This window comes from Ambystoma mexicanum, chromosome 11, assembly GCF_040938575.1.
Source record: "Ambystoma mexicanum isolate Mex_15411 chromosome 11, UKY_AmexF1_1, whole genome shotgun sequence".
Lineage (NCBI taxonomy): Eukaryota > Metazoa > Chordata > Amphibia > Caudata > Ambystomatidae > Ambystoma > Ambystoma mexicanum.
In genome coordinates this window covers 1,070,982,291-1,071,001,073 of record NC_090934.1, presented here as the reverse complement: position 1 = coordinate 1,071,001,073, position 18,783 = coordinate 1,070,982,291, and the positions used below count along the sequence as shown (strand labels likewise).

The following is an 18,783-nucleotide window of genomic DNA, read 5'->3' as shown; positions in this document are numbered from 1 at the left end:
ACCCTTCGCTCCTCTAACAACAAACAGATTATCTGCCCGCAGCACAAACACGCGAACGAGCTGCGAAGATGTTTACCTGTTAAGGCAGTGACTTTTTGGAACTCACTTCCTATCGCCCTGCGGTCTGAAGCCGTCCTTGCTACTTTCAGGAAATCTATAAAAACTCATCTGTTCAAATTAATTCTTCTGGCCTAATCTAGTTGCTCTGTGTCCAGTTTCTTGATGGTTGTCCTTTTGTGTTTATGTTATGGTGCCCCGATGCCTGTGGGCTTTCGGCGGCAAATAAATAAATATATAAATATACACTGAATTCATCCTGACCAGTGGTCCCCTTTCAACTAATCTGATATTTCAATCAGCCAAGTTTCTCCTGAAGGAAAATTCACACCTGGGAAGACCTAAGGCCACATTACATGATTGCTGATATCACACCACTATTACCACAATTTTTTACTGATAGGGCAGCAGATATACCTCCAGCTCAGAGCTGGTGCAAACCAACAGAGTGTCTTGCAACTGCAAAAACACACTATTATTACCCTGGTCTAACGGGCCGGGGTACCGACAGCAATAAGCCCCTCGCCGGGGCGGGGGTGCATTACTGTGTTTAGGCCCTTGCTTCACTTAGGCCTGTAACGACGCCAGCTCAGGGCTTATTGCTTAAATAGAACATCTGTGCAAACCTGTGTGTTTCTTGTCCCAAAGGGGAGGAATGCTGTAGGGAATAAATATTGTTAAATTGGGGTTCCCAGGTTCATCAAAATAACTTTATTAATCAAATGAAAATTGTGCCTACCTGATTTTGGGTGAGTGGGACATTCCCCCAAGCTAGTTGTTGCTTGATTAAAACATCCCACAGACCATAATTGGATCCTTTGTTTTGGTGTTCTTGTATCTCCTGCAGTGCAACCACCTCCTGCTCTCCCTCTAGTCCTCATGCAGTTGTGTGGCTACATCTTCTGCTGGAATATCACCACTTCCCTGCCAACTCTGTGTATGTTCTGCAGGAATGCATAGTGCGCCTGCAGCTACTGCAAGTTCCTTGTGATTGATAGCCACACCCCCCCATGTCATGCTTGCTCCTTCAACCACAGAATCCGACCCAAGGTCTTCCAACCCCAACATGGGTACCTCCAAGGATCAGCCTCTTCCTCCTGCCCCTGCTCGGTCTATCCCTGCTCATGCTTCATCTACCCATCTGCCCATCATTATGCTCAGTGTCCCCGCCTCCTGCTTTGTCTGCCCCTTCAAAAAGACCCTTAGTTCCACCTCTGACACTGTCTGCTTACCCCACTCAGTCTCTGTCTCCTGCCCTAGATGACAGCATCGATCTCTGACACTGAGATTAGGAAGTAGTCCAGTTCAACATCCTCTCCCCCAGTATTCCCTCTCAATAAAAGCACATGTTTCTGCCTACAGTGTCAATCTGTGAAACATAAGGCAAGTGACATAGACAAATAAATGATTCCTTTATTTATTTATGTTACTTTATTGTGCAATTGTAAGGCGCAATATTTTTTTTTTTTTAATTAATCATTAATTCATGCTAGACTCAGTCAATGGTAATGGATTTAAAAAATCACAAGCGCTAGCGAAGGCAACTGTTTAATATGCAGCACAGTAGGACATCTCTGGTTTTCACAAAAATTCTACAAATACAGGGAAGTTGTTAAAAAACGTTTTTTATTTTTTGTGTTTGACACAAAAGGAAACTAGATCAAGGAAAGAGGGCACGATTTATTTTTTTATTTTTTATATTTTATTAGATGACATAAAAGGAAAACTAACAAGAGTTATTTTTAAGGGAAGACGGGTAAAAAAGAATGATTGGGGAAGGTGGGTCTAAAAGCACACACACACTGACAAACGGTGATAGACCAGGAAGCAACACACACCAACACACCACATACATCTACTAAGAGACAAAGAGGGTTCAAATAGTAATCAATGCCACAGATGTTACAAACAACCAACAAGCTACTCAAAAATATTATGTAATCCTCATAAAATTTCCAAAAGGATCCCAAACCCCCTCCAGCCCCCCAAACACTCATTTTGTGAACCTGGCCATACTGCTAACTCGATAGCCAAGGAACGCCCACAAAGGCAGCAGGAAGTGAGCTGGAACTTTTCAAGGCCTTTGAACCTTTTTATTGATGACTTAAGACCTCTGATTGCCTGGTCTTCCTCCCATTCCTCCCCCGGGGGATTGACTAGTGTGTCTCGAACCTCAGCTCGGAACCTAAGGCGAGGTTCCATCCATCGTCCATCCCAAGTGAATGCCGCGGACTGGCCGAGCCCACGTGGACATGCTTGTGTTTCCCGTGGATCAGGAAGTTCGAGCACCCCTATTAACGTGATGAATTGAGCATGTTCAACTGAATTTACCAAGGTGTGCCCCAGTTTGTGTTCTGTTTGTAGAAAATGAAGTCTGGGCAGATTGACGACGATCCAGTTAATTTATTTTCTCCCAGTAACTCTACCTGTTAAATGGTACCATGATGAGTGAATGCTGGGCGCATGCAAACATGAGCAATGTCCTAGCTAGACATGAACTGTGTGCTGGTTATTCTTCCTATAATTTGAGTGTTGCTGTTGCTTTTTGCAGAAAGATTTTATAGTGATTAAAGAGATCTTCCCAGCCATGGCCTACGACGCACTGTCGAGCTCGCATCCCCTCTCTTCGAAGGAGGAGAAAGTTAATACTCCAGCTGAAATTAATTCAATGTTTGATGTCATTGCCTACAGTAAGGTAACCATTTAATCGTTTTTCTACTTTCAAGTTCTGTTTTAGCCGAAAGAAATGTTAACCATATTGTGCTAATGCTTTGCTTGGACTTCATCCAAAGTGACCCACGAATATTTATGGGTCACTGAGCCAAATGTTTGACAACTTGCACACCAGATTTCAAAAACCATCCCAAAGACCCCCCATACCAGATTGGCAGATTTAAGGCAAAGGGCCCCGTGGGGAGCACCTGGTGTGGGCCCTAGGTGGGCGGGTCATGGAGGCGGAGCTTTGGGTGGGCGGAGTTAAGTGTGGTCACAAGAGCAGGACGATGAGAAAGAGGGGCGAGGGAGACAGAGAGGGGCAAGGGAGAAGTGAGATGAAGGGAAGAGAACGAAGGAGAAAGAAATATAAGGAAAGACAGAGAGGCTGGGAGAGGGAGTGAGAAAGATTATATAAAGTGAGTAAAGAGAAAGAAAGACAGAACATAGGATGGAAGAGGAAGTCGTGGGTAAAGGGGAAGAGCAAAGGGGTGAGAGATGAGCACAGGTGAAAGGATGGTAGAGAAACAGATGAAGAACGAGATAGGGCGATGGATGGGAAGGGAGAAGAAGGCGGGCAGGACAAGAAAGATAGAGAAACACACGCAGATAGAGACACAGAGGTAACGAGGTGGGCACCTGAGTGCAGCCTGTGTGCTGCAGGGGAGCCGTGCAGCTGCTATACGCAGTGCTGCGGTCCATGAATTCCCCTCTGAGCCGGGCCCTGAGTCTCTGACTCACCGGGCCAGGGACGGTCCCTGTCCTGGGGCTTCCTTTGGGGCAGCCCCCAACTTCAGGGCGCACATCAGTGCAGGGGGCACTGTACGGGGCCGCAGCCTGTGTTCACTCCATCCAGCCAAAGGCAGGCATTTCCCTTCACTGGTGCAGGTTGTGATGGGGGAGTGGGATGGAGTGAGGCTTTCTCATTCATGACTGTCTCCAGCTCATGGTGCTTTTAACAAGAAAAGCCCACCAAGAAATTGAGTCCCCTTCACGGCTTCGGACTGTAGTGTAGCGGCTAGGGAAGGAAACTGCGGCGCTAGCGAATAAAACAAGAAACTTGGCCCATACTTGGTGCCCTGCCTCCAACACAGCCAACATGTAACTCATACCTGGTGGCCTGATCCCCATTCCCAAAATAACAAACGCACACCCTAAACAGTTCTGCTCTTCTTTCACAATTTTAGGCTAAACTTTTGACATTGTGAAAGAAGCGCAGAACAAACGCACACACGACTCAACTCGAACTGGAGTGACATCACAACAGAAAGGGCCTTTTGCTGTGTGGAAGGGGTGGGCCTGGGACAGGGGCCACGTCGCCATTTGTCTGCCTGGCGACCGTTAGATCCGCCACTGGTACAGGGTGGTGGTAACGCGCGCGGCAAATGGCATCTAGTGAGTCAGATGGCGCGGGGGCGACGCGATCGCCTCAGTGTTGAGGAGAGACTCCTTGAAGAGGTGGGTCTTAAGTGTATGTATTTATTTATTTATTTTGACATTTGTATACCGCACCAAGCCCATAGGCATCGAGGCATTTTATGAATTGTGGTAGCGTGGAGGCCAGTCTGATGCTAATGAGGGAGGAGGTTCCATAGTCTTGGGGCGTAGGCAGAGGAGGCCTGTTTTCTGGTCTTAAAGGCCCTCTGCCAGTGAAACAGGAACCAAACATAAACTACATTTCTATCCCTATTTGAAGGATACAAAGCAAACTTGACAGCAGTGGTTCAAGCCGCTGCTGTCACACTGGACAGGGTCAGAAATGACCCTGCCATAATGTGCGCCATCCCCCTGTGCATGCAATGACCAGCTGCAGGGAAATGTGAATATTTGCTGTGCATTCCAAAGCATGTGCCCATTGTGGATTCTGGATCCGCATTGAAATGCCTGGAAATGCCCCCTTCCTTGCAGTAAGGCAATCTGAATGTGTGCATCCAGGGTGCATGCAGTCAGATGGTCTCTGTGGATTGGGCTGCAACCTTTTTGGGGGCTTACGGCGAAAAAGGTTGTGAGAATCTGATCCCTGGTCTTTTAATGCATTTTTGCACCAGAGCAAGGACTACGGACTAGCACATGTTTTTTGCACTAGGGGAATGTTTTTTCTGGTGCTAATTGTTTTTTTTTTTTTTACTTCTTTATTTTAATTTTAGTACTTAGAACAGAACTGAACAATAAATCACAAAATATCATAACACAGCATAAAGGATATATACATATAGGAATAGCAAAAGGAAAGATTTTAGCGATGAACTAGTACTTTCTCAAAAAAGCTCCCCAGACCTTTGTATATAAACTCAATTTCCCCATTTTTCTGTATATAAATTTCTCAACATTCGCTAATTGCACACGCGTAGTTTTACATTTCAGAAATACTGCCCACCTTCAGTGCTTTAAGTGGGCCGGGACCAGCCAGGGCCAGGCCCCGGGAGTCTCCAAAAAGTGGGGCTGAGCCGGGGCCCTGCCGGGGCCCCCCCGGTCCCACACAACATTGGCGGGACGCATTATCCCGCCGCGGCTGCAGCCGCCACGGGAGATGCACCTGCCAGTTTAACGTCAGGCGAGCTGACAGAAATGCCAGCCAAGCACAGCGTTGTTGAGACTGGCTGGCACTTCCGTCAGTCACTGTAACTGAGGGGTCATCAGAGGAAGTTACTGTCCCTTTGTTTGCCCTCCCCAGGTCACTGACCCTCGCGGGCTCTGTGATCTAATATGCAGATTAGATCACGGAGCCCGTGGGTTTGCAGAGGGTGAAAGACGCCCGGGCTCTGTGATCTATCTGCTCTGAGCAGAGATCACTGAGCCGGAGGCGCCTTTCTCCGTTGGCAAAGCTTTATAAAAGATGCCTTGAATTGTTTACGTTTCAAGCCATCTTTTATCAACATAGAAATATGTTATAAATGTCTATATTTATAAACGGTGGCTTGAAAAGTACACAAACCATAGTAGTACGCATACAAACATATAAATGCTCACATACATTTATATATTTGTTTGCGCACCTTACTGTGATTTGTGCACTTTTAGTCCACGCCCACAATGCAAGCCACGCCCCCAAACGAGGCCCCCCCTCAATTTCTTACCCCACTTCAAGCACGGCCCACCGTGATCATTATACTGTATTTATCCATCCATTAGGTACACGTGCCAAGACCCCCATATTGCTGGTGTACTCTGCAGATGTTGCTGCAGCGTCATTATTCTGAAATAAACACCCGTGGCGCATTCTGTTTTGCGTCAGGATACTGCAGTTCATCTTGAAGACCTCTGCATACAACAGTGAAATATCGGGTCATGTGTGACCCTCGTGTAAAAAGAGCCATTACTCGACTCCTATCAAAGCGCAAAAGCCAAGGGGCTTCCTTCAGGCTTCATGCCAGAGTGGGCCCAGGTTGCATTAGAAGGCAAGACCTAAGATTAGGGTGAAGAAGGAACATGAAGGACGGGCACACAGGGAATAACACTGATTGTGTCATCGTAGCCTGTGGCCAGAACAACCTACCTCTGTGTTTGGATCTCTGCAGGTTCCTGAGTAATTGTTCACCTGCCTCTAATGTGAGAATTGTATTGGATGAGTTGTACAAGAACCTTTTAAATGTTAAAGGTATTTATATTGCGCACCGTCACCAACGGAATTGGTCCGCAGGCGCTCTGGCGGATCTGGAAACAAGAAGGCAAGTGGGTTGGGTTAGTCAGGAAGAGAGGGAGTAGGAAAATTAGAAAGGTGGTGTGTTGTTGGCTGCTTCAGTTCGGTGTACATTGAGCGCTGAGCTTTGGTGTTGGACCGGGGCAAGACCTTGTGTGCTGTTGGTTTTGTTTATGTGTTGTTGGTATATTGTTGCTGCGGTGTGGTAAAGTGCGTGCGGTTTGCTGGGCGAGAGTTGGTTGTGTGAATTTTCGGGTGAGTTAGGAATGTAGAGATTTTAGGGAGCATATATTTCGTGGACTTTATGGGGGCTGTTTTGCTGTTTATATTTTGTTGTTTGTGTTACGTTTCTTGTGTTGTTGTGTCTGTGTTCTGGCCTATGGGCTTGTGGCGCATGTGTTGCATAATCCCTTTTTGGCTTGCTGACCTGTTTTTCTATGTCGGGTTGAATTGCAGGGGGCAAGCGTGATCCGCATGATGTCCACGTGCCTGACGGAAGCGGTGTTTGTGAATGGGCTGAACGTGAGTACCTCAGCTGCCTGTTCAAATAGCCTTGGCCCTATTGAACATTTGGAGCCCCACCAGATGCGTTTTTGGTATGTGATGGGAGGGCACAACGATGTAGGTGGGCTACACAATACGGTTGGGTCTTGTGGGAAACTCCAGTAATCTGTCACCTTGGCAGGGGTTGAAGCCATGCTTGGAATTACACGTTTTGGGAAATACTAACAACCATCAAAAGGGATTGCATTCACCTTAACATTTCCTTTTTTTTCAGTCCTATCTACTCGCAAATGAATATGGAAACACTGTCTATCACGACCTTTGGGACCATTTGCAAGAGGTGAGAAAGACGCAACCCCTTTTCTTGTGCACTGGTCATATTTTTAGCTTTATTTGGTCGCTGTGAGCACCCCAAGATGGCAAATGCGAACATGTTACAGACATAAATGCATTGGAAGGGCATATAGATTGCTGACAATAAATAGTCCTACAAGCTGAACAATATATGTCCAAGTAACAGAGTGCAGACGAACACGGATATCAACACTTGACATCACACTGGGTCGCATATACCTTCTCCACCTCTCAAAAACCTGCTTCTTCTCTCATCTTTCTGCCTGTCCCAGACTTTTCGAGCTTTGTAATTATTTTATATTTGCATAACATATGCAGCTAAACGGCAGTAACATACTATTAGTGGAATTTTGACGCTAACTAGAAAGATAGACACTTTCTGAAAGCATTATAGATGTTTAGAACGTCATGTCATGCTTGATGTTTCTATTGGATCTGCGTCTGCAACTTTCGACCTTGCAGATAATTTGGCCTACGACTCCCAAGGCCCATCACCACTGACTTTGCTGACTTAGTCTGATGGGAGTTGTAGTCCAAAGCGCCTCCATAGCCAGAGGTTACAGAGCACCGGTATAGGAGTTATGCCGACCCTGGGCTTCTTTGAATCCGCAGCGTGGAAGAGCAGAAGAGGGGACAACAAGAGTGAGTCTGAGAGAATCGGAAAAAGTAGAGGAAAGAGCAAACTGTGCCATGAAATGTTAGCTGCATGTATGGTAAACATCTATGCCATCCTACAGCCCCTTCAATAAGGGAGAACTGTTTGCTGTGTTAAGGTGAAAAGCGTTACTGTTCTCCCTTGCCCGCCTCCCCTCTGCAGGTTACTGCCCAATACCCACTCCTACACTCCTATAGTCCAGAGTGCTCCTCCTCGTTAGGCCTCTGGAGGCAGCACCTATGCTCAATCGGCACACCTTCACCATCCTTTCCCCTCACTCTCTGGTTGGCCTCCCTTGGCCCTCCTCCTTCCCCCACCTGCGAGGCTAAGAACCTCAGGGTCATCTTTGACTCCGAACTTTCCTTCTCCTCCCATATCTCTGATGTCTCTAAAAAGTCAAACTTCCTACTGCACCTCCTCAGGGGAACTCTGCCTTCCCCCTACTTCCTCCAGAAGCTCATGGTCTCCCAAGCTCTGCTTCGCTCTAGGTTGGACTATTGTAATAGCCTCTTTCTAAATCTACCTACCTCTACTCTCTGCCCTCTGCACCGAATCCAGAACAGGACTGCAAGACTTGTCCTTGGCCTCAATCCTTGGGATCGTATCTCTCCAGCTCTGAAATGTCTCCATTGGCTCCCAGTGGATGCAAGGATTACATTCAAAACCCTCGGCATTGTCCACAAGGCTTTCTGGGGCCTGGGTCCAAAATACCTTCAGCTATCCCTCCGCTAATACATCCCCTCTTGAGCTCTTCGCTCCTCTACCTCCAACTCCCTCAGGGTCAGTCTTTTTTCAAAGAAACGAGCTGGGGGTAGATCTCTGTCTTCAGCTGGGGACTCCCTCTGGACCAGTTCCCCTGCCACTCTAAAACTTGAGGCGAACCATCTCTGGTTCCGGAAGCACCTTGGCACCTTCCTCTTAACTTCTGCCTTTGCTCCCCCTCTCCCCTGTTGATCTGTTCTCTCTTGGCACTGTGCACATGGCCACCCTCTGACATTTGGGCCCAGGTAACTGCTCACCCTGCCACCCTCCCTCACTGCCTCCGGGCCACCCCTTGCACTGGGGTCTGTATCTGTACCCCTACAGCCCCTTCCCACCCTTTTTCCTTCCTGCACTTATCAGACCTACCTTGTCTGCTGCCTTCAACCCAGCACTTGCCAATTGCTGGTTGCACTACCACTGTTTGTTGCCTTTATTATTTATTTCTTTATTATTATTTATCTGTTTCTCCTTTGCTCTGCACTCTTCTCCCCCTTCCATGCACTTTTCCCCTCCCCCTCTCCCATGCACTTTCGCGTTCTCAATGTCACTGGGCCTAGTAAGATCGTTGTTTTGTTCTCCCCTGTCCCCCTCCCTTGCCTTGTCGTGCTCTGAAACACTTGTGTACGAGCGCGATAGAAATAAAATATCAATATCAATATCAATGCCTTCTTCTTTCTCTCTTTCACACACACATACTACACACACACTACACACATATACAGGGCCAATGTAAATGTCAGCGAGGTAAGTGTGTTCGATGAAAACCACATTGAACGCAGTAGAAATGGGAGGTGGGCTATGGGGAGGTGCTGTTACACTGTGAATCGCAAGAGCTCCGTTAAAGAGATAGAAGATACATTTTAGTGCAATCTTGATTGTATGTTGGTAATTTATCATTTCAGATGGCAGCAAATTCCATGGGTGGACCCGGGGGGGGGGGCTAGGGATTGGGAGCAGGAGGCAGCAGAGGGAGGGTGCTGCTAAGAGAGAATGAGTACGGCCTTAACTTGTTTGGTATGGGTAAGGGGAAGTGGGTTTAGGGTTTGAAAAATGGGGGTTAGCCTATAGATCAATCTGAATGCCGTAAGAAGAAATGTAAACAGGAATAGGCTTTGCATAGTGAGACAGCTGGTGCTGAGAGGATACACAGAGGTGGGAGAAGAGCAAGGGAGGTTGAAGAAAGGATTGCATGGTAAATTAGAGTACTTTGGTGAGTGAGGGAAGTAAGCAGGTGGGAAGACCCTGGAAGCGAATGGAGCACTAATCAAGCCTTTTGAGGATCAAAAGTAGAGTTGAGGATTGTGATGGAATGGAATGTGAGGGACGGGATGAGTTTACGTACAATGTGCAGGTTAGGCCATCCCACAGAATCCATGGTGGTAACAAACTACCAGAGTTTAAGTTCACTATCAAAGAGCGGCCTGTGGTTGTAAGACATGGGGCGGAGTGGAAGATGTCACATGGAAAAGATGCGAGAGTGAATGGAGAGGTAAGACATTAGTAGCAGGAAGGAAGATAATATCAATTTGAGAAGAGTAATGCATTACTCGGCAGAGTACCACCAGTAACAAATGGCAGAGAGACAATTAGTGATACAAACATACAATTCATAGGGGGAGGGGATGATTTGGGTATCATGCACAAAAGCGTGGCAAGAGAAACCAAAATTAAATAATCTTGCCAAGAGAGGAGTTGTAAAGCGGAAAGAGGCGTGGGCTGAAGACTCAGCCTTGGGGGACACAAACTGGGAGTGGGGTGTCGGGGGAGGCATCACTGTTGCCGGAAATGGAGAAGTACTGGTCAGCAAGTAAAAGGTAAGTTAATTGAGGGCAGTGTCTTTGAAGACAAGGAGATGGAGTAAGTGAAAGAGGGAGGAGCGATGCACTGTCTGAAATACAGCAGAGAGATCAAGTAGGTTAAGAAAAGAAGAGAGTTTGGCCGGGTGAGCAGTGGTGAGAGAGTGAGAGGCTTGGGTATGTGGGCTTTCCATATAGTGTTTACTGTGAAACCCTTACTTGAGGGGGATCTCTTAGCTTGTTGTGTTCCAAGTTGGATGATATATGGTTTAAACTCACAGTCTTGATGCTTTTATTTATCAATTTATTTGTATTGCATAATCTTTCAGAGAAAGCAATAACATACAGTATGCCAAACCAACACATCTTCTACCGAACGCAAATCAATAAAACATTAAGATTGATCGCATGCGCGCCCCTGCTACCACACAACATTACCCACTATTACATTATTTATTAGTGTTTCATTTCTACTAACCCCCTCTGGTCTACTGAATTTAAGAGAGATGACTTTAGGAGGCCACCAAATACTATGGAAACTGTGCGATGAATGGGGGGAATGTGGGGAGAATGTGGGTATGGGTGGTGGACATCATTGGCTGCTGAAAATCACAATAGCCAGGGAGAATATACCAGTTCTTTTGAGTGGTTGTCATTGCTTCACAAAGTTAAACTAATGAGGGTTAAGGACCCTAGAACCAGGGGGAGTTTAGGTTGTGTGGTATATTTACATGATCAATAGAAATGTGGGCTCCAACTTCCAACTTCACTTGCACCTTGGACTGTCATGAGAGAGGGAGATGGAGAAATAGAAAATTGCAGAGTGGCGAGCTGTGGAGACAGGGGAATGCAGCAACATGGGTGGTGATGCATTGTGGCGCCAGAGGCAGTGCAGCCATGATAGGTAGTGTCACGCATGCCACGCCTGTTCATGACATGGGATTGTTTTCATTGTTAAACAAATGTAGTAAATCATTTTGCATTCAGGCCCTGCTCTGAGCTGCGTGTAGATATTGACTGTCTATATATTTTGCACAGGCTATTGGAAATCAGACAGCGGTGCAGCTGCCGACGAGCATAAATGCTATCATGGAGACCTGGGTCCTTCAAACGGGCTATCCCGTTGTGACCGTGAACACTGCAACAGGGGAACTCACCCAGGAACGCTTTCTCCTGGATGGCGATTCTGCCGCCAATGCGACTTCAGCATGGAAGTATGTCCATTCAGCAACGTCAAAGTTCCCAAATAGCGTGCTAGCTGGTTCTCTGTTTGCCAGGTAGACTGAATCAGCATTACTGAAAGATGCATTCCTCCTTTTTGCAGCACCCCATGGATTGTGCCAATCACCTCAATGAAAAATGGAGTAAGGCAGCCTGATACATGGCTCCAGGAGAAATCAGGTAGTCTTTCTTCTAAATGCAGCATTACTGATGCCGACGCCACTGTATGCGCTTCTGCCTTGCTTTGCCACTGGTGCTAGCATCGCTTACATGATTGCAATAGCACACACACATTGTGTGTCCTCAGAGCACCTCTCTGTTAAGGTGCTTTTTTAGAATGGAAACGTGTGCACTGCAACCTTTTCTATGCTGCCCTTTGTTACTGTACTAGTGCTCAAAGCCTGTGCTCTAGCCTCCTGTGTCTTGATATGTTGTGGGAATTCCTCCACCTGTGCATATGAGCGGCGGGTCTGTCTGTGCTGTGTGTCCCTGACTGTGCAGGATACATCTGAATTCCTATTGGCTGTGAAAGCTCCCTTTAGGTGATGAAAGCTCCTGTGCACTGGGAAGCCACGGTGTCCCATTCATAATCGCTTTCAGATGGTTGATGGCTCATATGTATATCCTCTGGCAGATAGTTACCAACATGACCCATTCCAATCTGATGGGCGCTCATCCAGTCCTGTATTTTTATTTGCATTCTGGGACTTGTAGTTCAATTTTCCCCATTATAAAACTGAAACTTCAAGTCCCAGAATGCAAAGAAAAAACCAGGACTGGATAAGCACCTACAGTTTGGAATGGGTCATGTTGCCAACTATGCTCTGGTGATGTGTACAAAAGATCTGACATGGATTGGGCTACAAGGGAGTTGGTTAATCAGAGAAATGCAGGGGATGTAGACAAAGGGCTGCACATTACACAAATAGACAGAGCTGGTTAAAATGTGCAACATCCCGGCTGCAAACAATACACGTATCACACAAAGTTGCACATTTATATTTGAAATAAATAGTCAGCACACTTTACATAACCAAATCACTAAATTCTTTATTAATTTTTTTTAAATGCATTGCAAAACTATATATGCATGATTGCCATTCTCGGCACATAACAATACAATTAATACATTCATCTATTTACAACCAGCATGAATGCGTTCCGAAAACCTTTGAAAAAATAAATGAATTACATATATTTTAATGTCAGCCATAACAATTATGGCGGAAATGCTGACATATGTTTAATATTCTTGATTTCTTTTGAACAGTTATCAGGGAAACCGCTTGTTGAAGAAGGAAATGGCACTTCAGGATTTGTCTATGTTTAACAATGCACTCTTCGGTCCCATATTTTGCAGGGATAAACCTTCTGACATAGAATAGCTGAGCAGTCATCTGTAAAGCTCTCCCTTCCTCACTGCATTAACAAGACATCAGTTATTTTGCTTGGAGTTCAAAACATGTACTCCTCTGCAGTGTGCGGTCCCATTCAATGGTAAAACTCAATTCTATCTGGGACTGCAGACTCTCCTTTCGCGCGCTCAGGAAGGGAAAACGACGAAGGGTGCGACCATCTTGTATGTCAGAACTACAAAAATATAATAAAGTGAGTTAGTTGTGATCTCACAACTGGAGCACAATCTGACATACAGAGCTCATGCAATAGCTTCAAGTTTATTTATAAAGAGATTACATCAAAAAGTATGACTTTTTAAAAAATCTTTGTGGGGTTATTATAGCTAAAATAGAACTGTGTATAAAATACATTTCTGTGTTGATTACTGCATATTCTTTCGGCTATTCTGAAATCTCACATGAATTGTACTCTTCTGACGGTCAAAAAGTGTGTCTTTCCATCTTGCTCGCTTACCTAGTGCAAACTGCCTAGAACCACCATCAGTGTTCAGGCCAATGGAATTGGCCTACTCCCCAGAATTCAGGGTTCGCTAGATTGCGGATGTGCCAAATACAACCACATTTCCTGTGGTGTTCGGGAGCTGAATCTTTTCAGGATAACAATCAAGAAAAGTTCAAGATCCCACAAGGAGAAGCAACACGAGGGCCCTTTGCAGGAGGGCAAGGTGCCGTTTTCCCCCAAGAGGCCCTAAGCATGTTCTATTGGGGCCGATAGTGCTCTGCACTGCATTGGGGCGGGATAACCCTTTTTTTTATCCCAGCTCTCCGGTTGGAAATAAACCATTTTTTATACTTGAATTTATTCGTGGAGTGCTTTGGCTGGAGCAGCGGGGAGCATTTGTGTGCTTTGGTGCAGTGTGGTTCATCAAACAATTGCCTTTGTGACAGCCAAATATTCACAGGTCGTGCTTGTAGAAGTTTGATCAGCGTTCTTCCCAAGATGTGCACAGCTTTCCATGTCAAGGTATTACGAGAAGCGTTACTTGCCAGCAACAGGCCACTTCTGTTCATGCTACAGACACATCTGCTGAATTAATCATTTGCAGGCCTGGCGCATCGTACTCACATGCATGAAGAAATTGTTGCAGCGATTCAGAATCAGAATGCATGCATATTTCATGTGCATGCCCTGTTTGGATCCCTGTGTACAGTTTTGCAAACCCAGACTGCTCAAATATACAAAAATAGAACGTGCAACGGTTTTTCACTGCTGCATAGGACTCTTTCTGACTGTTTTGTGCACTTGTATATACTCTTGACGAGGTGCACACATGTGTTGAACATAGATACATTGAGGGACCGTAAATGGGATGCACTTAGATGCATTTGGCAGCAAACAATGTGTTAAACCTTGAGGTATTTGGGTGCATATATTGTGTTGTGGTTAGATACATGTGGGGGTCGTGCAATCGATTGCAGTAAGAAGTATTCAGTGCCACGATTCTAGGTGAATGTAGCTAGACTTCCAAGGCATTCCAATAGGCTCCGAGCAGGGGGAGCATTACCACTTCAGGTAATGCCACGGGGCCCACAGTTACAGGCCTGAGCGAAGCGAGGACCTTACCGAAGGCCCCAGGGCATTACCTGAAGTGGTAATGCCCCCCCCTGTGAGGGGCCTATTGCTATTAGTACCCCGGCCCATAAGATCGGGGTACTAAAAGCATTTTTTGTCTGTTCCAAAATGCTCTGGCATTTCTGAATGGAAAATAAAAATGGAAAATAAATGGCCGCCGTGGAAGGGAAAACGAAGTCCGTTTCCGTTTGCATGGCGGGCACTGAAAAAAATAGAAAAAAAGTAAAGCAAAAAAATGGCTGCCATGAAAACGGGAGAAGGAACTACACATAGTCCCTTCTCTCTTTCTGTGGTGGCCATTAAAAAAAAGTCCCTTCTTCTTTTCCATGACGGCCTGTCGCAGATCCGGAGCAGACGCGCTGGGGAGACAAGTGTTCCCAGCATATCCGTTCCCGAAATGGACAGAAAAGAAGGTAAGTGGGGGTGGGAGGGTGGGGAGAGAACTCTGTTGATGGGGGATGGAGTAGACTTACCTCACTCCCCGGCGATGTGAGATGGAGGCCGCCAGCGCTTAGGAACGCCCACGTTCTGAGCCTGCCCATTTGCTGGGAGGCCACACCCCCCTCGCTGGGTACTTATAAGTTATAGCCAATGCCTTTGAACCTATTGAACTCCATGTTTACGGAGCTTTAGCCGCAAGCATGCCGCCAATCCACACGCACCCAATCCATGCACCAAACCTAACACAAAGCACATCTCTCCAGCCACACACATTCTAATCCTTCAGACAATTTTCCCATACAATGGAGGGTCCGTTGAGGGCATCTCCCCCCCCCCCACAAGGGCGTTGAGGCCATATTAATGGGTTAAAGTGGCTATACAAATGACAAACTACTACTACATGAATTTCTATACCTTTGAGCAGTGTAGTACTGCTTTTTTGTTTTTTCACTCTGAGCACCCATTACAGTATGTCCTTATGAAATGCGCTGGTATTGTATAATACATGAGGGACTGACATCCGGAAGAGCATTTTTCACTGTTAACAAGGTGACCCAAGCAATTTCCTGGGATTACTCATCTGGAAAGAGTGCACCACCTGCTTTTTTCTAGATGCCTGATTCTTCGCGATGTGACTCTTGAATCCTACTCCTCCACAGGTATTATCTGCATAAAGTTCTTTCTGCATCTACAAATGGAAAAGAGTTTTTTTTATAGAAAGAGTCACTGTCAATGAGTATTTGAGCAAATCTCTTTCAGTTGTGAAGCCATGAAAAGTTGAGTAACCTCTGGGATAACTGTCTTTTTTCCGAAGCTACCCATGAGCAATTTCAAGTGGATGTTAATAGCTCTGACTGGATCCTGCTCAACGAGAATATGACGGGATTCTACCGGGTTCATTATGACCAGGCCAACTGGCAAAGACTTCTACAGCAGCTGGTGAACAACCACAGCGTAAGTCTTAGCAACAGTAATTCTGACTTCTCAACATGCAGATTATGCTTCGATTTAGGAGTTTAGCCAAAATGTTGTCTGTATGATCAAAGGCAGCCTTTTCTGGAGGGCACTGTGGCAGCCACTGAGATCTATTTTCAAACCATCTCTTCTGAGAGCTATCTTCAAATGTAATTTCTCAGACGTTCATTTTTGAGTTCTCTGTAATATTATGGTGGGGAATCGTTGTGTTTAACCTGTAATGCAAGGTTACATTTTGGTTATTTGCACTGAAGGGTGCAAATGTAAAGAGAGAAAGGTGGCATACAAGTGTGTATGCTGCCTTTTGCCCTGCACATTTGTACTCCGCAGTGCAAAGTGAGTAAACGCTTCCTGGTATGCAGGCACACACATTTGATTGTGAGTGCGGAGTGCTGACAGTTATAATGAATTGCTATGTCGCGGAGCGTTGAATTTTCATTTGTGAACACTGCTTACAATGCGTGCATGGTAAGCAGTGTTCACAATGAAAAATAAACGCAAGCATGGCACGTACATTTGCAATGAATCCCTATGGAGTCCGCCTGCTTTATGGTGGATACAGCTGGCGAACCCATAGGAATATCCAGCATTTGTGCCAGCATGAAAATCCATGCCGCAGCAAGTTCTGAGGCATTTGTATGGCGGAGAGGAAGGAGGTGGCAGAAACGCAACTTGCATTCCAACTCTCCTCTCAGCCATTCCAATGATTGAAAATGGGGGTAACGTTAATGGAAGGTGTAAAAGCCTTACGCAAGGCTTTTAGATGTTCAATTAACCTTATTACCCCATTGAACATAAACTCTTCTATCTCTTGTAATCTAGTTGAGCCATGATGTGTTCATTCATGTGCACCGAAATGACATACTAGCTATGCCAATGGTGACGAGCGTGGTCATTTTACATGATATCTAAAATTGCATGCACTTACGTTAGCCCTTACGTGCTGTGGAGTCCCCTGCATGCACATTTGCAGGACCACTAGGTCGGAGTGAACAAGAAAAGAGAAAAAGCAAAGCAAACTGGCTTTTACTCTTTCTATTTTTCACTCTGTTCTGTGGAAAAGCAAGCACACCTGCAAATACACTTTGCTGGTGGTGTTTGGCATTGGATTCCTATGTAATCTGCCTCGACTTGACCAGGTGTAAAACTAAGCAAATCCAATGCCTGGATCTCCTCTTTTCTCTCCAACCGAACCATGAGAGTGTTCTCACCTATGGCAGCAGCCATCACAGCCCAGGTCATGTGTGGAGTCCCCCAAGCCTCTCGCATATTGCCTACCCTGTACAACATCTTCACAGTGCCCCTCTCTGGTCTTCTAGGCTCCCAAGTCATCTCTTATACCAACTATGCTAACAATATACAGCTACTCCTACCCATCACAGGCGACTATGACTCTGACTCCAACACCATTCACTCAATATACAAAACCACCCAGACATGGATGGCCTCTAACGGTCTGTGCCTGAACGATGATAAGACTGAGAACCTGTTAGTCGGCACACCGACTACTGTAAACAAACTGGACATAGCCTACAAATCCTTTGTCATTGACGGCCTCAACATCACCGGCTCAAGTGATGTCAAAACTCTAGCAGTCTACCTCGACTCAACTCTCTCACTCACGAGGCATGTCAACACCATCTCATCACGAGGCAGGTCAAACCCATCTCATCCTCTGCAGCATATACCATCAAATTACTTAATTCTTACAAACCCTTTCTTTCATCTGACTACCACCTCCACATTGTCAGAGCCCTCATTGGCTCTAGACTTGATTATTGCAATACCCTATTTTCAGGCGCCTCACTCACAAACTCAGTAAGTTTCAGGTGATCCAAAACAATGCTCTCAGGGCTTCACTGGACAGCCCCAAACCTGACCACATTTCTGCAGCGAGTAGTCACGCGCATTGGTTGCCCATTAAAGAGCGTGTCCTATTCAAAACCTTGGCCATCACGCGTAAATGGATCTCAAATACAGCACCCAAGTACTGGTCCCAGAAATTCGAAACACAGTCTTCAAGACCATCCTGCATCACCCACCTGCACCGTCTTACTACCCCAATGTACAGGTGCCAGCGATCCGGTGGTCTAAGCTGCCTGGTAGTTGCTGAAAAGAATTGGAACGCGCTACCGCTCGGAGCTGAACAATCTCACTGAACATTCTGCAAGCACTTGAAGACCATGTTGTTCTCACAAGAGATCTCCAAGTGCCCCACCTTTCCCATGTCTGCAGCTCCTGTTCATTTGAGCTTCCCCAACACCAACCTCTGAAATTGACCAGGGTGCCTCAGCCTGGCTGACCTGTCACTTAAGCATCTTTGCATAAATGTTGTTCCTGCTTATTTCTTATGCTCGTAACTTGAATGCCTGTAACCAGCGCCTTGATGCCTCCAGGCTTAGCGCGCTATACAAACAAAAAAAACCAAATAAATACATAAATTCACTTGCGGCAGTAGCAGTTTTAGAATATGTTCTGCTTCTCTCACCCCAAATGATATTTCCCTCTTTCCCTCCGTCTACCCAGACAATTATTGCAGCTCTCTCTCTCCCCCTGCTCAAAACTTGGCAAAAGACACTGTGCGAACAACCTTGAGGAATAACTAATTGCTCTTAGCTCTGAGAGTGGTAATTTCTTTTTTGCATTATTATTGTTTTGACAACTAATCTCGCATA

The 18,783-nt window shown here is 45.9% G+C and overlaps 1 protein-coding gene across 1 annotated transcript in view; it reads left to right on the top strand.

Annotated features, from left to right (window-relative positions):
- LOC138504107 (aminopeptidase N-like) overlaps positions 1-18,783 on the top strand; it is a 268,498-nt gene that overhangs the window by 115,314 nt on the left and 134,401 nt on the right. The window contains exons 7-12 of the mRNA XM_069624318.1: positions 2,609-2,752; positions 6,866-6,931; positions 7,188-7,253; positions 11,519-11,694; positions 11,805-11,884; positions 15,948-16,087. Of these exons, the coding sequence (XP_069480419.1) occupies positions 2,609-2,752; positions 6,866-6,931; positions 7,188-7,253; positions 11,519-11,694; positions 11,805-11,884; positions 15,948-16,087 (672 nt within the window). The remainder of the gene's footprint in view (positions 1-2,608; positions 2,753-6,865; positions 6,932-7,187; positions 7,254-11,518; positions 11,695-11,804; positions 11,885-15,947; positions 16,088-18,783) is intronic.